Source organism: Bidens hawaiensis, unplaced genomic scaffold (genome assembly GCF_021521415.1).
Source record: "Bidens hawaiensis isolate Kalapana, Puna unplaced genomic scaffold, B.hawaiensis_p1.1 tig00045389_1, whole genome shotgun sequence".
Taxonomy (NCBI): domain Eukaryota; kingdom Viridiplantae; phylum Streptophyta; class Magnoliopsida; order Asterales; family Asteraceae; genus Bidens; species Bidens hawaiensis.
The window spans coordinates 49895-70444 of NW_027498072.1; the positions used below are offsets into that span (position 1 = coordinate 49895).

The following is a 20550-nucleotide window of genomic DNA, read 5'->3' on the forward strand; positions in this document are numbered from 1 at the left end:
AAATTCTTGAAATCTTTGATGTTTGGGGCATCGACTTCATGGGACCGTTTCCCACGTCGAATGGTAATAAGTATATTTTGGTGGCAATTGATTATGTGTCTAAGTGGGTGGAAGCCCAAGCATTGGCTACAAATGATGAACGAGTTGTTGTGAAGTTTCTTAAGAAGTTGTTTACTCGTTTTGGTACCCCGAGAGCTATTATTAGTGATCGAGGCACCCATTTTATTAATACCGTCATGGAGAAAGTGTTAGCTCGTTATGGGGTTATGCATCGTACCTCTACTGCCTATCACCCTCAAACGAATGGTCAAGTCGAAAATGCAAATCGAGGGGTGAAGAGGATTTTGGAGAAGACGGTTGGGGCTAGTCGAAAGGATTGGTCGGAGAAGTTAGATGATTCGTTGTGGGCATTCCAAACTGCATACAAGACTCCGTTGGGTACTACACCATTTATGCTTGTTTATGGTAAGTCTTGTCATCTCCCAGTGGAGCTGGAGCATCGTGCTTATTGGGCGTTGAAGACGGTGAATGTCGATCTTACCGAGGCCGCGAGGAAAAGATGCTTTCAGATTCATGAGCTGGAGGAGCTTAGGGATGCAGCATATTCTCGATCGTTGAACATTAAAGAAAAGACGAAAGCGTTACATGATCGACGTTTGAAAGGTGGAAAAGAGTTCAAGAAAGGTGATAAGGTATTGTTATTTAATTCTCGTTTGAAGTTGTTTGCAGGAAAGTTGAGTTCGAAGTGGACGGGACCGTACTTGGTGAAAGAAGTTTTCCCGTATGGAGTAGTGGAGTTGGAGAATCCGGATAATGGAACCTCATGGAAAGTGAATGGTCATCGATTAAAGCATTATCTTGGAGGACCGAAAGAGTCTATCGAGATGGAGGAAACTCCTCTCGATCCATCGCACTGAATTGTCACACAAGGTTCTTGAGTGAATACTCAAGTGTAGAGTTTGTACATTCTTTCCTATTTTAATTCTATTTTATACTCAAGGTCCTCGATCGAGATGGAGGAAACTCCTCTCGATCGAGGCACCCATTTTTGTAATACCGTCATGGAGAAAGTGTTAGCTCGTTATGGGGTTATGCATCGTACCTCTACTGCCTATCACCCTCAAACGAATGGTCAAGTCGAAAATGCAAATCGAGGGGTGAAGAGGATTTTGGAGAAGACGGTTGGGGCTAGTCGAAAGGATTGGTCGGAGAAGTTAGATGATTCGTTGTGGGCATTCCAAACTGCATACAAGACTCCGTTGGGTACTACACCATTTATGCTTGTTTATGGTAAGTCTTGTCATCTCCCAGTGGAGCTGGAGCATCGTGCTTATTGGGCGTTGAAGACGGTGAATGTCGATCTTACCGAGGCCGCGAGGAAAAGATGCTTTCAGATTCATGAGCTGGAGGAGCTTAGGGATGCAGCATATTCTCGATCGTTGAACATTAAAGAAAAGACGAAAGCGTTACATGATCGACGTTTGAAAGGTGGAAAAGAGTTCAAGAAAGGTGATAAGGTATTGTTATTTAATTCTCGTTTGAAGTTGTTTGCAGGAAAGTTGAGTTCAAAGTGGACGGGACCGTACTTGGTGAAAGAAGTTTTCCCGTATGGAGTAGTGGAGTTGGAGAATCCGGATAATGGAACCTCATGGAAAGTGAATGGTCATCGATTAAAGCATTATCTTGGAGGACCGAAAGAGTCTATCGAGATGGAGGAAACTCCTCTCGATCCATCGCACTGAATTGTCACACAAGGTTCTTGAGTGAATACTCAAGTGTAGAGTTTGTACATTCTTTCCTATTTTAATTCTATTTTATTTTTCTTTGAGTCACTAACGTAGTTTTTTGTAGTTTTTCGTTATTTTTATTTTATTTTTATTTTTTTATTTTTTAAGTTTTTGTAAGTTTTGAAGGAAGATAGAGAGAAGATCCTCGTGAAGTCTAATGAAAAATTCCAGTATGGGGATGGAGCAGCAGGAGCCGTATACTTTTATAATTATTTATTTGCTGCTTTTATTCATGTTTATTGGTTTGGTTGGTTGGTCTGGTTACATACTTTGAATGATTATATCTATCAAATTGATAAGATAAATTTTTAGATATTGTTTGTATTGTTGCCGTTTCCATTCGTGTACGAGAGAAAGGAGATACCGGTTATGGAGCACGTTCGGAGTTGGAGGGCATAGATGGATGTAGACTTTAGTATCATATTTCACTTGCATATTACCAGCTAAGTCTTTTCCTTTTTACTTCGTTTTTAGTCTTTAATTTTTAGCTTTGTTTTGTTTTTATTTATTTTTGTATTTTTAGGTTTTGTTTTGTTTTGTTTTTAAATTTTTGAGTCGTGTTTTCGTCTCTGCATTGAGGATAATGCAAATTTTAAGTGTGGGGATAGGAACACATGTTTTTAACTTGTTTTTATTTATAAAAAAAAAGTTTGAAAAATGTCCCTTGATTTTGTTCTTTTTGCGTATAAATGGGGGATGAGGATACTTATCGGGAATCGGTTTTCAAACTACTAATAATAAGATATAATAAATACAGGAACATACTTAATTTGGGATGTGTCGGTAGGCCCAGCTGATAGTGAAAGGCTTTTGAGAATGTAATAAATATACCTATAATTAAATCATTAAGTCTTGTGGGTTCTCAACTTAGGAAAATAGAAAAACTGAAATGTCTAAGGTAATGAATAAGCACCAGTGTAGGTTAAAACCTTGTAAATCTTAAAATTTGATTTCATCTACATAAGTAATGAGCATATAAAAATAAAATTGAAAAGATCCAATAATTTAATGTGTCTCCCTCTGGGATAGTGACTTGGAGATGACATCTATGGATGAGGATCGATGAAAATAAATAATATCCAACAACCTATATGTTTTCTTTCGAGTTGGCAGCTTGACTGATAGGCCTCTGGGTGAGGATTAAAAGAATGTTCATAAGTAATGACCAACAGCTTACATGCTTCTCATTGGACTAGCAACCGCGGTGAGAACATCCATGGGTGAGGTCTAAATTATGTTGAAATATAAAAATTGTTCAAAATAATTCAAGTATATTATTTATGAAGTTAAAATTTTAATAGTTACAAATTTTTAGGGTGCACTGGTAGAATAAAATCTTTATGGTTTTCTCTTTGCTTTGACATGCCTGAAACAAATTAGGTGGATTTGTGATTCTAAATGTGAGACCTTTAGACTGAGTGTTAACTTAAACTTAATGCTAAACATGATTAGAGGTCTGATCTGTCGGCGGTTGGGTTTAAGTGGACAACAATATCGGCAATCGCGGTTTTTGTGTTCTTTGTAATTAATTAAGATAATCTATATGTTTGTTAGACTATATTTCTCCGATTCTGATCCCATTGCAATTAGAGTTTTTCAGGGACGAAAAAAGATAAGTGTGGGGATATTTGATATAAGGCTAAATATATATAAATCCCTTGTATATTTAATATAATATTTTATTAGTTTTCGTTCGGTTTTTATTAGAATTTGTATATTACTAATTTATTTGAATATTTTAGGTTACGGGTTTCAACCATGTCAAAAAGAGGGCGAAACAAGCAAAATGGGAGAAGGCCCGTCGCGCGGCACTTTGGGCTCAGTTTTCTAGAATATTCTACAAATATTAAGTTTATGGGCTTAGATTTACAGAATCTTCTACTAATTTTAAGTTTATGGGCCTTAAAAGTCTATATAAACACCCATAAACTTAACCCTAATCATAACCTGAAAGCCATAAACAAAATTTGGAGCTCAAGAGATGATCTTTTGGAGGTTTTGAAGGCTTGGAATCATACGGTGGCGTGCTTATCATCCAAGAACGAAGACCACGGGTTTTATCGCCTTTAATCTTTTCGTTTCTTTTGTTTTCCACCATGAATTCCTTTATTATTGTTTTGTTTTATTTTATGATGTTAGGCTAAAAATTATAGACTGCCTAGGCTTATGATGAACCTATTTTGACGTTATGTTTTGATTTGGGATTTATTTATCGTTATGATTTTTATGATTTAGTAAAAGGTTTAATCATATTAAATTGATGCATATGGATATTTAGGATTGTTTGATTAATTGTTATTATTCCATAGTTGCCTAGATTATTGTTTGTCATTATGATAGGTTGCTATTAGGTCATCTACTTTGTGTTTTTGACTATTTTATGATTGATATGCATTAAGATCATAGGAATAATAATTATTAATTAATTAATTAAACCTAAGTGTGCTGCTAACCTAAATCTGTAAGGTGCTAGGTTATTGATAGATCTTTATTATTTGATCTTGCTAGATTTAGTTCTTCGTAAGGAGTCCGTCTGGGTTTGATTATTTAATTATTGTCTATTGAATCAATTCGATATATTAAACTGCCTTTGATTTCCGCGATGTAAGGTAGGATTTCGTATAAAGGAACTAAATTGTAAACAATTGGGTGACCGTAAGCGAACTTGATTTTTAATACTGGTGTGCGTTAAAACTTGTTAGAAATCCATAGGCTTTCTCTTGAGAAGGGTCAGGGGTCCTATTTGGTTTTTCTTTTAAGTGTCTATTTTACGATCCCAGTCCATAACTAAATATTTTCCCGAGTCAATTCATTACCAAAATTTAGGGGAGTCTAGCCTAGGTAGTTTTCTCATCATCATCTTATTTTCATAACAAACTTTGTTTTCGTTTAATTTATTTGTTTTCTTAATTAGTTTTAATTATAGTATTAATTTAGTATTTTAAATAAAAACCCCCTTAAACAAATATAAATAATAAGTCGTGTTTTGTAGTCGAGTCTAATTAGCTAGTAAACGTAATTTAAAGAGTCTCGTGGGTTCGATATCCGGACTTACTTAGCTGTACTAGAGTCGACTGGTTCACTTGCCGGTTAGTAGTTTAGTTAAGTTTAAGAGTCTAGAATTTATTACTTAGTGTCTAGATTAGCGTGTTTTTATATAACTACTTTTAGCACATCAGTTACTTAATTGCACTTTAATTATATCTAATGGCCATTTTGGTAGACTTTAATATTTAAGTTTGGGTTTTGGTTCGATAAAAATATCCAAGATTGTTTTAGCTGTTACATATTGGCTTGAAAAATTGTACAAATGTGCAAAGTTTTGATCGTCTAATCTTAAGGTTTAAGCCAAGTTGGGGTGGTCTGGTTCGATAAAACTATATGAAGCATGGTAAGGCCGCTTCAGGGCTTTGAGGTGTGGGTTCCATTTTAATCATATGAACTAATAAAACTGTCGCACCTTATTTTTCCCGGTAAGTGTTAAGGCGTGGGTCGCAATCGTGGTTTTTGTGTTCTTGTGCTTAATTAAGATAATCTATGTAGTATTTTGAGAATGATCTTTGATTATGATTCCATTGCAAAGTCTTTTTCGGGACGAAAAAGGATAAGTGTGGGGATGTGATGGTTGGGTAAAAGAGTCGCACGGGACAGCCAATCCCGCAGAACTAACAGTCCGTTAAAAGATAGAACGTAACTAAAACAATCCCGTTAAAGATAAAAGTAAACCGAAATGGCCCGTTAGATAATCTACACCCCAGTACGACCCGTTAAAAATAAAAAAATAACCCCCGGTACTCCCTAGATATAAAACATATCTAATATTTACAAAAAGTTACTCTCGTACTATAGGTACAGGTAACGCAAAAGCAGAAATTAGTATTGTACTGATCATCATAAACAAAGGTTAATACGCTCAAACTTTTATAACTCTTTAAATCGAGTCATTAACAGTTTGCATGGGACCAAGTATCCCTAAAACTTATAAACAAAAGTAATCGCTGGCCCTCAGGCTATCGTATATGTTTTTCTGGATCCTTACATATGTGGGCAGTCGGTGGGCACACCGCACCATGCTTGGTCGTTCCTCCACCATGATGGGTCGGGTCCAAGTTATACCGTGTGAGGAATGGTCTTGTGTATATTGGTAGTTGCTAAGTACTTGAACGCTGCGGTGTTTGCTAAGCGGTTTCGAGTTGAGCTTGAGTCTATAATAGTCATTCAGTTTTTCAGAACTTGGCTATTCTCTTTGCCATGATGGCCCGGGTCACAAGATACCCTTATAGAATAATTAAGTATATTAAATGTTTAGTGTAACGTGCTCACCAACATGTGCTGCTCACATATTTTATAAACTGTTTTACAGGTAATGAGGAATGGATGTTAAAGATGGTGGGATAGCCATTAGGCGATCTGATAGCTTAGATGTTTTAATAATGTAAAAGGATGTAAATTAATGTTTTTCAAATTAAACACTTTTGTACTATATATTGGGTGTTTAAGTCCCGACATTTTGAATATAATATTATTTAAGGTAAATGCTTTTGCTTTGCAACCTATACTCTGAAATATTTATTTATAAAACAGTTACCAATGTTGGTCACACGTCTAGACCTATGGAGCCGAGTGTGACAATATCTATATTGAATTGAGTTAAACAACTATTTTAACATGTAGCAGTATGCGTTATGAACAATCACCGTCTCGCGCCGACGCATTTCGCCGTCGATTGGGGTGTGACAGTACTACCCCATACCAAAATCATGACAACGTCTGATCTTCGCCATTAGATGTGTCGTCGGTGTGTAGATGCCATGTATCATTCGCGACACTGGTTTGTGGTTCATCCTTGGGCGTCTATGGTGTTTCCACTTATCCGCCATCTGCGAGAAAGTGCGTTGTATCCTGACCTATAATGGCTGTACGCCTTTTGAAGTCAACCTCGAATGCCCCTAGCTAGCTCGATGAAGCACCTACTCGGCCAGTTGCCCAGATATTTATGGTTTGTTTAGTATTTGACAGATCGAGTTGGTGATTGGTCAATGCCTCCACCGTGTGAGCTTGAAGCTAGCACGCAAGCGTTTTGAAGCGTGCACTAACACGAGTACTAATTCTTCAAGCTCCTTATATTGACGAGAGTTGGGTGTGTGCGGTACTCTCCAACCATGGCTACGATTACCTTTAAATTTCCCTATGCATGGGTGGGATAGTGACTCGTAGATTCATCCAGGGTTTGATAATAATTATTATTCTTTTAATGCAAACCATTCGTTCATTACTTATCAATCATATTAAGCTCCGAAACCCTTTTTTGCCCTTCCTTTTCCTTCCCTGCCTTAGTTGATGTAACCGACCGTTACATCCTTTGCCTGTTTTGACACCCTTGGCCCTTTAATTTAAGGAAGGTTAGTTTGATTTTCTTTGCAATTTATTAGTTTGTGATAAGATTAAGGTTACTGACTTTGATTTTTTCTTTTGCCCAATTATTGTCTACTCTAGTTTAAATAACTTTTGGTAATTACTAATTAGATTATTTGAGTATTCATGTATTTGCTTGATTTAACCTACTTTAGTATAGATAATTAGATTGTTAATGTTTTAATGCTAGAGTGAAACTTATTTGATTAGGTCATGTTGATAAGTTAAGGCAATTGGATTACGACTTCCAGATGAAGAAAAAAGTTTATATAATGAATTTGCCAAAATTCAAAGTGAAGCTATATCTCGCAAATAATAAACTTTATGATTTTGGATTTTTGGTATCAATAGTCATTTGGTATCAAATATTATACACATGCAATGAATTTGGTGAGCAAAAAGTTACAGTGAGTATTTCATGAAATTAAAACAAAAATGGTTATCTAACTAGACTGATGAAGCTAAGAAACTTGCATCGAAGAGAATATTGTTCATGCGTTCCCTCAAAGCGTCCATTTTATATAGTGAACAAAAAAAAAAAAAAAGACAAGCAATTTTGATTAGAATTCAAGTAACCAAGAATTGGAAGACATGATTAATGAATGAAAAGTTGTAAACTGGTCCATTTTCGTAACAAACATAATTGTACCTAAATATTGTATCCTGTATCGTGCCCCAACTCTCTCTCTCTCTCTCTCTCTCTCTCTCTCTCTCTCATCTTTATGAACAACTGTTGTAGCCAACGAAGAGATTAATGAATGAGACCGTCCCGCACACATACAAATTGGTTTAAAGAAGCCAAAACCATCTTCAACTGGTTCCATTAGTGAATGCCCTTTCCATGGCCATCTTAAAGACACATGAGCCAAATTACCAAATCCCTCCCAACATCATCATAAATATTCATCAATTGAGTTTACAAATTTGGAATTTTCCAACTAATCACTTAAACTTTATCATACGTTCATGCTCATCTCTCCTTTTTGTTAGGTAAGAATCTGTTTCGAATAAATGTATATTTTTGTTTTGAGTGCCTTGACATAAATAAGTAAGTGTTGTTTAAACCAAATTTAAGTTGTCGTACCATGATTTGAGAACACTGTTTACCTATTATTTTAACCAAATTAATTTAAGCTATTTTATTTATAAATTAAAAAAAATAATTATTATTATTTATCTGTTTTTCTTTTTCGGTATTTGGTTATTAAAATAAAAAAATCACTTACATATATTTGTTATCAACTTGCTTTGATAAAGACATTTTCATACATATTATATGGACCACGTACTTCAAACAGATTATGTCTGCTTTATATTGAACAAATTTTTTGGTCATTTCACTTTTCTTTAATCTTTAATTTAGTATAAAAGTTTACTACTCCTTGATCAATGATTGGCAGATTTTCAATGCTTACACTTTGGTAAGATGTGAGTGTTTTCAAATTACTTGTGTGAAATGAGACTATTTCAAATAATAATTAAGGCTTAATGTTGTCGGGCGTTAAGCCCACCGTGTTAAACCCACATGGCAAGTGAGGTGGCAGGGTTGCCAGTGTTAGACACATGCCGGAACGGCATAAACGGTATTGGTTTTCTTGTTCTTCAGGGTGTAAACTCAAAACCATATATTGGTTTTCGGCTTTGGGCCCTTGACCAGATAGTGGATTTGAAATGACTATGGTAGTCCTGTGGTTTTTACTCTCATCTTTAAAGGTTTTTCATGCTAGTATTTTGTGTCCCTTGTTACATTTAAGATACCCTATTTGTTTGCATCCTCATTGTTTCATTCGGGTCGGAAAAATTTTAGCCAAACGAAGATTAATTCCGTAAATTTTTGTTTACCTTTTGTGGCTAGATAGTCCTTTTTCCCAACACCCCCACCATTAAGGAGAGATTACAACATATCCAAACCACCAACTATACAAACAAAAGGAACTCAAAAAACTTAACCACCTATTACTAGTTATTATTATATTATTCAATAATGTGAAAGAGCGGAATACTTGCATGTTTAAACCTTGGGTGTGACTTGCGTTCAATCATTTGTTTACAACTTGTGAAAGTGTGTGCTACTTTTCAACCAATCATTGCTAGTGTGTTCAACATTCAAAATGTTACTTCATAAATTAAATAACGACTTCATGATACTAAAATCAATTGCTTTGAACACTAACCACGCATTCTTCATGGTTCTACACCCTATTTGCCCTAACTAGTTAAGGTGAATGCAAACACTTAGTTAATCTAATTATTCACTGGCCTTCAACATCCATCAACTCACGGATTATATAAATGGCGCGTAGAACCCGCTTCTATTTAGTGTTAGTCGTATTGGCATGATATTGTTACTATGTTTGTTTTATGCTATCCAAAATTTGTAGTAAGTTTTGTTGTTTGACTTTGTGATATCAATCTACAATTAGCTAGTTTATGTAATGCTATCATGTTTAACCATATTAGTTTTGAATCTATAATTACACGCACAAATCATATAACAATATATAGAAGTAACAATACCACATAACATAACATACCACCCAATGTAAAAAGGTATGGCACAAACCACATACCAACAAAAAAGCGTAACCGTCACCAATGAAAACCCTATGCTGGTTGAGATGGATGATTATGGGGCTGGTGCTACTTACCAGGAGGTTGGGGATGGTGCTACTGACCCAAGTGCTAAAGAGTAGGATAGGGGTTAAAACCATGTAACTTCGACCAATCAGCCATCCGGTCATGAAACCAAACCAGTCGCGTCTGAATATGCTATGCCGGACGTCTTGAATAAGTTGGCGCTACACTGTCGGAAACATGCCTGTGGTGATGCTGTTGAGCGGGGCCATGGTACTGGTCCTGAACGTGGTGGTCATTGGGAAGGGGGGAGGGGTCTCGTTGCTGTATGAAACATCTTTTTGGTTGCACCAACGATTTATACAAGTGGCATCTTGTATACGTTTGTATTGTACGTCGTATCTATCACCAACACATAGCACGCACAATATGTCATATACGACGTCGGATGAACGAAAAACAAGTCCTCTAAGGCATTTGTGGATGGATTTGTATAAGCTAGTCTATCTTGCAACAAATTAAAAATAACCTCCATGGGGTTTTTTCCTCGGTCGTCTCCTTTACATATTTTTGTCATTTATTAATTCATTGGGTTGTCTAGCGTAAAAGACTTCACATATTCTGACACCACACCTTTGGCGGTTTGTGGAATTCACATACTAATTGGTTTCCCTGGCGTGGCTACGAATGGACCAAGGTGGCTCGGTCACTGTCGTTTTTTATGTTAGTAGGGTAAATTTCGTGATTTTTTTCGAAAATTTTTATAGGTATTAAACGCGGTCACCCCAATGTATTTTTCCAAAAAGATACTGGTCACCACCAATTTTTTTTTTAAACATAATACCCTATCGTTTGATTTTTTTTATAAAATCTCACGGTTTTTATAAACAAAAGTTATAAAAATTGTAAAAAAGAACTTTGTTTTTAATAGAACTCAAATTTGAAAGGGCTTGTTGTAAATTGTTACATAACAAAACTTGAAAAAAAAAACAAAAAAAAAACAAGGAACGGACATTTTAAACAGGCCCTACCCTGCGCCCCTGCTTGGCTGCTTCTGCCTGCCTTCCGCCGTTTCATCTAGGTTGCCCGTCGTCCACCGCCGTCCGCCGCTCGTCCACGGTCCACCGCAAGGTAATTATTTATTTGCTCTACCTTTGTGTTGTTAAACATATTGGGGATTTGGGGAAATTAATCAACTAAGCTTGTAATTGGTATTATATGCTGAAATTTACTCTAACTTACCCTGTTGAATCTTTTTAATTAGGTAAATCATGAAAAAGTAAGATACAATTTATTCTTTTTTCAAATAAAATTTTACTCTAACTTACCCTATTGAATCTTCACAATAAGATGTCAGACGAGTATCTCGCGAATAGCTTGGTGGTTTACATAGTAAAAGAACTTGCTGAAACATTTGATTCAGAATCCGTAATTGAGGAATTCAAAAATCTTAAAGGTCGTCGAGCTACTTTGTAATTCTTCTTTTAAGGTACCCACCCCTCCTCTCGGCTCTCTCATATTATTATGAATATTTTAGGTCTAGTTTTTTTCTTTTTTTAATTGTAAGAACAATCGTTTTTGAATGAATGAAAAAAAAATAGATATATAGATGTCATATCGCTTGATCCGACCCGAACCGAACCACCAACACGAACCGAATCGTCGACCCGAAAATTTTTGGGTTAGTGACTTTGGTCACCGCCGTGACAAAACCCAAGCTTCGCCACACTTTCCCACCCATTTTTTGCTCTCATCTACCATTATAATAAATAAAAATGTTGTTGTGCCAAGTGGCACCTATTTGACCCATCTTTATGCCACTTGGCAAAACATCATTTAACCACTTTGGTTGTTTTTTAAAACAAATAAAACTTGACAAGTTTAGATTGAAATATTATAATTAATGCCCTCTCTTGAAAATTTGTTTTTCTTTCATTTTTTTATTTTGTATTTTTTTTATTTGTTTTTTTTTTGCTTACAAGTTCTCAATTTAAAATTAAAAGTTATAGTAGGTTTCTTAAACTATCTTTGTTATAATAAGTATTATTAAATAAAAAATTAATATTAATTTTCATGATTTTAACACCTTTGCTTTTGAGTTTACTAGCATGACTTTCCCCATAATATTTAATTTTAACAAAAAGAATTGTTTCTTAATGATGTCCTTTTATAATATTTGTTTTAAAATTTTAATATAGTACTCCTTTGTTTTTTACGATTTAATGACTTATACAAGATAATAGTCTTTTTCTGACTATAATTATAACTTCTATCACATTCCATAAAAAATAATAATAACGTGTTCAAAGCTTAGAAACTAATTTTTATATAATCTTACGATCCTATGTTTTTTATTCAAATTGATTTATTTCACGTAAAAAACAAATGCTTAAATGTTATAAGTTGCAACCATCCAACAACGGTAATTTTCATTATCGGTCATGTGATGTTACATGCTTATGTGCATAAAATATAGATAAATACCTTTTAGGAAAAATACAGGTGAATGTGACCAAAATATCTAACGGTCGCTACTACCCAAAACCTATAATGGTTTCATGTTTGTTTGGGATGTTAGTGTTGCTTTGAAAAAGTGAAGCCATAATATCTGACGGTCGCTACTACCCAAAACCTATAATGGTTTCATGTTGTTTGGGATGTTTTGTTGCTTTGAAAATATGAAGCTGTTTTTTATATTTAAGATAATGTTTTATATGTTTTAAAGTACCTTTTAGTTTTTGTGCATTAGCATTGCTTTAAACTCTTAGTATTCGGTGTGTTGCTTATATTTGTTTTAAACGTTTTCAATTTATATTGCTTTATAATATAATATATTTATTTTAAACTTTGTGTATTGTTTATTTAAGTATTTGTATGACTTATATCAATTTTTTTTAAACACTATTCTTCTTAAAAATATAAATCCCTATATCAAATTAATATTAGTACTAAATAATTTATATTTTGAGTAATAATTGTGTGTGATTAGTAAAAAAGTTTGATTAAATAAATTTTAAACATTATATAAAAGAATAGTTTTTATGATTTATGTCGCACTTTCTAGATTAAAACTACAGATGAAGTCAATCTTCTAACATTCGATGTAGAACATAACTAAAAATGTTGTATATGAAGAAATTTTTAAAGATTAATGAAAATTTAGCATCTAATTTTCTTTTTCTATTTTTTTTTATGAAAATTTTATTTTATTCAACGTTGTAATACATATTCATATTCATTTATCTAATATTAAATTAGTATAAGTATTTTACATTGTTTTGTTCTTTTGTTAATATACTTTACTCAACCGTTGTATACACGGATATTTATCCTAGTTGTATATATTTTTATGAAAAGCTATGAAGGGTGTTGGTGAGTGCTTCTGTATACAAACATTTCACTTGAAAGAATTGTAATATATCTCAAGTAAATTTTGAAGGTGTAGGGAACTATTAAAAGAAACCTAAACACCCGTACCCTTCATTTTACAACACCATGAGAAATGACGGAACCCCATAAAATTTAAACAGGAGGGTCACATTAATTTTTTTTATTTCGTCTAGATTCGAACGAATATTAGTGAACACTTTATTTTGCCTTCAACATCTTATATTTGAAATTGTTATAAATTTCTTCATTTAATATTTTATAAAAACGTATTTTTTTTCATCATACCACATTGATTAGTTTACGAGAAAATAGCATATCTTGTTGGGTAAATCCATATTATAAACTTCACCCTAAAAATATAACTTTTTTAATATATTATAGTAGAAAAGTAGTTTTTATAAAAAAAAAAAACATTATGTTTATCTTTTGAAAATGGAGTATTGGCCTCATATAATCCAAATTATGCCTGATTGGCATTTATAAGTCTCAACTATCGAAATGACAAAATATAATCCTAAATACGCATATTGGTGGAAAATTAACAGAAACTTAACCGGCCGTTAGTTTTTGTGACTTGGCGGCTGAGCTGTCTCATAACCGGATGACTGGGATGCTACTGAGTTGGCTATTAATTAAAAAAAATTCTTAAAACCACCTGAATAACACAATATGCCGTTCAAAAACTAGAAACCACCATCTCCATCTTCAACCCTTCACCAGCACCATCTCCATCTTCAACCCACCACCACCGTCACTTAATTTTCCGACCACTACGAACCCCATGAGAAACCTCAGGTGGTGGTCGCCTATCCGACTCCTCCGACCACCACTTTCAACACCGTGGAGCCACCAGACGTGGGGCGAAACCCTAGCCGCTTTCCCCCCTCCCTCATAAGATCTGCAATCAATCACCATATTTTCGAATTTGCGCCACCGGAAAATCGAGATGTCGATTTCCGTCTTCGATCAGAAATCCAGATTAGGTTTTGTAAATCCGGAGAGCTTCGATTACTTGCAGTATTTATGTGAAACGCGAATGAATAGGCTTTAATTTTCTGAAATACTTCTACATCTTCTCCGATGAACCGGTGGCAAACTCGTTTTGGGTTTAAGAAACTAAACCTGATGTAAGGTTAATCCAATTTTTGGGCTTAGTTGTGAGGGAGTGAAGATGTACAATTGTGCAGATTTAATAATATACCTGGACTTTCCGACAGCTATAATTAGGTTGGAGTGAGAGATGACTGGTACTAATGGCTCCTCCGGCTGGTTGTTTCCTTCCGTCCATTATTATTATTATTATTATTATTATTATTATTATTCTTCGTTTGGAGCTTGTAAGCTCTGATTTTGGGGTTTTGAATACAGAGGTAGAGCTAGGGTTTTTATTATTATTATTATTATTATTATTATTATTATTATTATTAGTTAATATCAACTCATCGTTCCAGTCAGCTGGTTAATGACAACTCATCATCCCCATCAGCCGGTTAAGAGACACGTCAGCGGCCACGTCACCAAAAACTAACGGTTGATTAAGTTTCCGTTAATTTTCCACCCACATGCGTAATTAGGATTATATTTGTCATTTCGATAGTTGGGACTTGTAATTGCCAATCCGGATTAGTTAGGATTATATGAGGCCAATACTCCTTTAAAAATAGATGATAACTTAGGTATTGATTTCTAGGAGAATCAATATCTTCGTTATCTAAACCCTTTCTTATTCTTACCTTGTCTTTGGACTTGTATTTTGTTTGTATACAATCAACGGAGGCCTCCCCGACATATCTTGCAATGTCATCAATAGCATGCTCTTAATCCGTCTTTCCCTGTCAGTGTTTTTTGATCCACAGTTGTGCTATGGGGAACAAAGGACGAAATACAATCGATTACTCCATTTAAGTGGTTCGAGCTTCTCATTGTTTCTGTTCCTAACTCCTCCTCTGGTACTTCCCACCAATGTTTGTTTGGCAAGTTCCATATCTGATGGTTGCAACATCAACAAATTCGCTCATGATCAAGTTACAACCTAAGATCTATGACCATATTAGGTTAACTAGTTCGTATTTCATTAATTTTATCGGTATGCTCCCAGGTACCTGCAATTATGATTTGTTTGCTATAACCAATGTCAACGTAATTTCAATTAGTTTTGATAACGTTGGTCACTGTATAAACCTTGCTGGGAGACCCAAGCGTATAAATCAAAAATAAAAATTCGTCAAATTAAGATATAAAAAATATTAAAAACAATGTTTACTCCGTTAGTAAAGTTTGGATGTTGGTAAAACCCGAGCGTTTTCGGTTACAGACGTTGCGGCGGCTAGTCGGCAAAACCCATGCATGGTTGGTCGCGGGCGTTATGGCCCGGGCGTTGGGATGGCGAGTCGACATGAATTTGATCAGTTTCGGTTATGCTTATTACGAAAAGTCATTCAAATATTATAAAAAAAAAAGTTTGCAACCCGGGCCTCCGGTATATATCGGGTCGTTATATTCAAATATCACCCCCTTGTGTGTTAGCAACTCTATATGGCTTGAATAGGGGCTATACAAGTTGCATAGCTCTCACATGACTGACTATTAATGGGCGGAGGTGACATGATGACAACTTTTTCAGCCTAGTCTATATGGGCCGTGTAAGCTTCAAAAACCCGATATTCTACGACACAAAATGACAAAATTCTGTAGTTATATGGCTTGTATAGCCTATACGAATTATATAGACTCGTCTAATGTTCAAAAAACCTATGTGGTGAGATAATCATCTATACCAATATATCTTGTAGCGGTATAATATTGTCATAAGTGAGCTTCTTATAACCTGTGAACTTTTTCCTTTTTTCTTTCTTTTGTCATGAGCTGCTGTAACGCACAAGATATTATCCTCTCTTTCTACTGTCCATCACCGTCCTTCACCAGAAAAACTCCGATGATGTCATTCTTTCTTTCTTTTCTTTTTCTTTTTTCTCATTTAATGATAATATTTTTGAGGGTCAAACTAAAAAAAAAACCCGACTCCGGTAAGAAGTATACTAACGGAAACTCAACACCTGTAAATGAGTTTATAGAGCAACCATAAAATAAAACGTTTTGTAATTATTGATTAAACGGTTTTTTCAATTTCAATTATTTTGAAAATGTGTTTTTTGGATGGTTTGGTGGTGAAAACCGAAAGCACAAGATCGAACAAGATAGTTTATAAACATGGGCTTCGACTTTTGAGGAAACTTAAATCTTACACAAACACCTTTGTTTTGGTTCCTTTTTATTAATTATTTGCTTAGATCTACAACAAAAGAGAGTATTAATCTTGTTCTTGTTATTATATTTCTTTTTCTTATATATATATATATATATATATGTGTGAGAGATTTCAAATGAGAACCCCTTTGAGTTTTAAGAACTTGAAAGAACTCAGTATAACGATTTTTTTTACACATGCGTAATATATGTAGGTTACATAGACGTAAAAAAATTACAGAATTTTTTACGCACCGAGTCGACTTTTTACACATGTGTAACGGACGTAAAAGTTAGTGTAATCAGTTACATCGTTATTCTCTCTCCTACTTTGACTTTTTTGCCAGATTTAATCTCAACCATATATTCCAATCCATTTAATTAAATGTGTGGCCTAAAATGGAGTTCTTAACTTCTTAAATCTCAACATGATTCTCAAAAAATCCTTCCCCTGTATATATATATGGGGGGTTTTCAATTTCACTGTTTACCCGATCGACGAGATCTTGGTGTGAGGCGAGACACAAAGAGATTTTCCGGCGACTTTTGTTAGGCCGCTTAGTCCGGTGACATATGTTTTCTGGCCGTTGAGATCACAACTTGGAAACGCAAGCCAGGTAGGTGTAGGTGTATTATATCCTTAGATCTGCCATTATTTTGTTTCCGATCTGATTCTCTTTTCACTATATGCAGATCTCTGAGTCACTCTCTCACAAGTAAGTAGACTAGGCTCTCCTCTTTTAATGAATTAAGGTAGTAAGTATGCTATCCATCTCCAAACTTTATGTTATGTTTTAAGATGCCACCACCGCTTCTAACAGCACATCTACGACTACTAGTAAGTTATTAATTAATAAGGGACCACTTTGAGCATGTCTTCTAAATTGCTAGCATAATAGCATGTGTGAATTTTTTGTTTTCTGGTTCAATCGACCTATGACTATTTTGGAGTCGATATTTGGCATGCTAAAGAGTGAAAAATATTCATGTATTGCTTTAGTTTTGAACAACATACAAATACACTACTCTTACCATTAGTTAATCGAGTGAAAGACTTTTGGATTTGTATGTACGAAATCGTACACACTTGTTTTCAAGTTGGGCTGGTCTACAATTTTTTTTTTTTTGCATCAAGTGTCGCATAAAACATGTATTGGTAATGCTGAGTCAAGTTAGCAGAGATAAGATATCTATTTAGTGTGTTTACTTGTTGGCTCATAGACTTTAAGGTGCTGTTTGTTTTTCAGAGGTAAAATGTCAGAAGACTGCGAAACCACATCTGCCAACATCTGTAGCAGAAGAGGTGGACCAAAACTCTGCAGTCTGCAACAAGAAGACTGTTTGTTTTTTAATAACTGCAGACTACCAAAACTATTCTAAATCTAATCTAATCTAATCTCAGAAGACATATAACAAGTTAATGTTTGATATATTAGCTAGCATTCACAGTTCAAGTAACTTCAAAGCAATTATCTTTTCCACAAACTAACGCCTAACATAGCAACAATTATCAAGTAAAATCATGAAAATGTTTATAGCATAAAAATAACAATCAAAACACGTATTCATTACCACGAGACAAACAAACACACACTGGTTCAATAAGCCCTAACAATCACCAAAATCAATCAAAACATGTATTAACCACTACGAGATAGCATAATCTGGTTCAATAAACCCTAAAATCACCAAACTCAATAATAATAGAACCTACACACCAAACATCAATAGTAACAAAAGGTATGAAATTAAACCTGATATGGGGGAATAGAGGACGGCGGGGTTGCAGCGGTGGGGCGGCACTGGAGCAGTAGAGCGGCAGCGGCAGGTTGCGGCGGTGGGGCGGCGGCGCTGGAGCAGTGGAGAGATGGGGTTGCAGCGGTGGGAGAGTTGGGCGGCAGTGGAGCGACGGGTTGATGGTGGGTAAGTTGGGTGGCAGTGGAGAGGATGAGGGGATTAGAGTTTGGGAGTGTCTGATGGAATAAGAAAGATGGTAAGAAATTGGTTAGAAGATGTGAGAAGTAACAATACTAACACTTCTGGGAGAAGAGGGCGCGCAGACGTTTTTTAATGAAACGTCTTCGGAAAAACAAACACACTGCAGAGCCCAACGTCTGCGCACCCTCTTCTCAGTGCAGACAAAAGAGGTGGAGAAGTGCTTTTGAGGAAAAACAAACAGCACCTAATTTTTGTTGCTTTATAGGATGGTACCTCCTTGTTTGCTATTTATCTAAATCACATCGAATCGTAGTTGCTAATTGTTAGGTGTAACATTTCTTAGCACCATAAGCAGATAACATTATCGAGTTCAAATCAAGTTCACTTCAAATAGATTGACTTAAAGCTTCCTAGTTAGACCATATTCAAATGGACTAACATTTGGAAATAATAAAGTAATTTAACAAATATTGCACATAAATACAGGTTGCGACAACTTTTAAGAACCGATAACTCTCGGTTATAACAATCTAACAAAGATTGCTCTTCTTTGGTTCAAACATGTAGATGTAGTGATGTTCATTCATTAATCACCACATGCATATATAGAAAAACAAACAACACTTTAGTGTCTTTTGAGCTATAATACAAATTATGTTGCTCCCGGCATGTTCCGTCGTTAGGTTGGGATGTGATAATTAAGGTATTTAAACAAAAATAAAAAAATGTCTAATTAACATATTTAATAAAAGACAAAATAACGTATTGACACTAGTATAATGTATTATAAAAAGGTAAGCATAATTATTCGGTTGACAAATCACCCGACACTAGTATAATGTATTATAAAAAGGTAAGCATATTTATTCGGTTGACAAATCACCCAACCAACCCTTCTTTCGATCTCGATCCCTCTTTTTCCTTCTTCTCTCTCCATTTTCTCTCACAACATTGGTTTGTAACTACAAACTCTTCTCTTCTCTCTTCTATCTAGGAGCCACATATGATACAATACATGAGAAAACCCTCCATTTAAGATGCCCTTAGTATAGAGAATAAAATGAAATGTCCCAAATCTTCAATGTGGTAAAAAAAGGTGTGAAAGTTACACAAATATTAAAACTTATAAATATGAATTGTTATTAACTATGTGATATTTTATTCCTATATAAAATATTATTAATTATTCATAAAGTTTACTAGACAGTCAAAACTTTTTGTAGGTCGACTTGATATTTGTTTCATGTTAAAACAAAACCAATTCATGTTTTTGGATATTTATGAGCTCCCCTGAGGAGAAAGGTACTGATGTAGAGAAAAATTCACTTCAAATAGTTAACAAATATTGCTCCTAACTATAGGTTGTGACAACTTTTAAGAACCAGATAACTCATAAATTATTATAATAATTTAAAAAAGATTACTCTTCTTTAGTGACAACTTCAAACATATAGATATAGATATAATGAAGCTCATTAATCATACAGAAGATCAGAGCAAAATTTAGGGCATAAATCGGGACAAAAGGGTCAAAATACTGATATCTTGATAACCAAACCTAAATGCAATGGACTGAAGCTTAAACAAATAGTAAACATTTAAAATTCATAAGAAGGCGATTAATAAAAAATCTAGGGTTCGTACATCATCAAAACTACGGCTAAGAAAAAATTTGCAAAATTAAGAAGCAATTACCTAGGATTCGAGTACACAGCCTAATCAAGTCAATATGTTAGTCACATCGTAAAAGTTGAAGTCCACAAATTAAACAAACACCGATTGAGCTATGATCCAAGATGCAGCATGCAATAGTGATCCATAATCGTTTCTTGGAGAAGGGGGTGGGAGTGTTATACTGTGTACCAATAAAGTCTAGGATAGCTGCGAGATTTAGGAAAGTCGGGTTCTAGGTGTTCTCACCATCTTTTACCAAATGGGTAAAAGGGTTAGAGCGGGATAAATTAGCTGAGGATTAATAAGAATTGGACACGTGTTCTCACCATCTTTTACTTTCATTTGAACTTTTGAAGATGCTGAAGTCATGATAAAACAACAGGATGGCTACGAATGTGACATTAGAAAAAAAAAAAACTAATTAAGACCCAGCAGCGGATCTTTATACTAGTTATATGTAAAATGTACCAAAGTTAACAAGATAATTAAATTAAGACCCCAAATTAGTTCCAAAATAATACACTCT

General features: G+C 34.8%; 1 protein-coding gene across 1 annotated transcript; it reads left to right on the plus strand.

Annotated features, from left to right (window-relative positions):
* Positions 1-1277: 1277 nt before the first annotated feature.
* LOC143595625 (uncharacterized) lies at positions 1278-1742 on the plus strand. The gene is made up of 2 exons (XM_077074599.1): positions 1278-1509; positions 1555-1742. The coding sequence occupies exons 1-2, from the start codon at positions 1278-1280 to the stop codon at positions 1740-1742; spliced, it is 420 nt and encodes a 139-aa protein (XP_076930714.1).
* The last annotated feature ends 18808 nt before the right edge of the window (positions 1743-20550 follow it).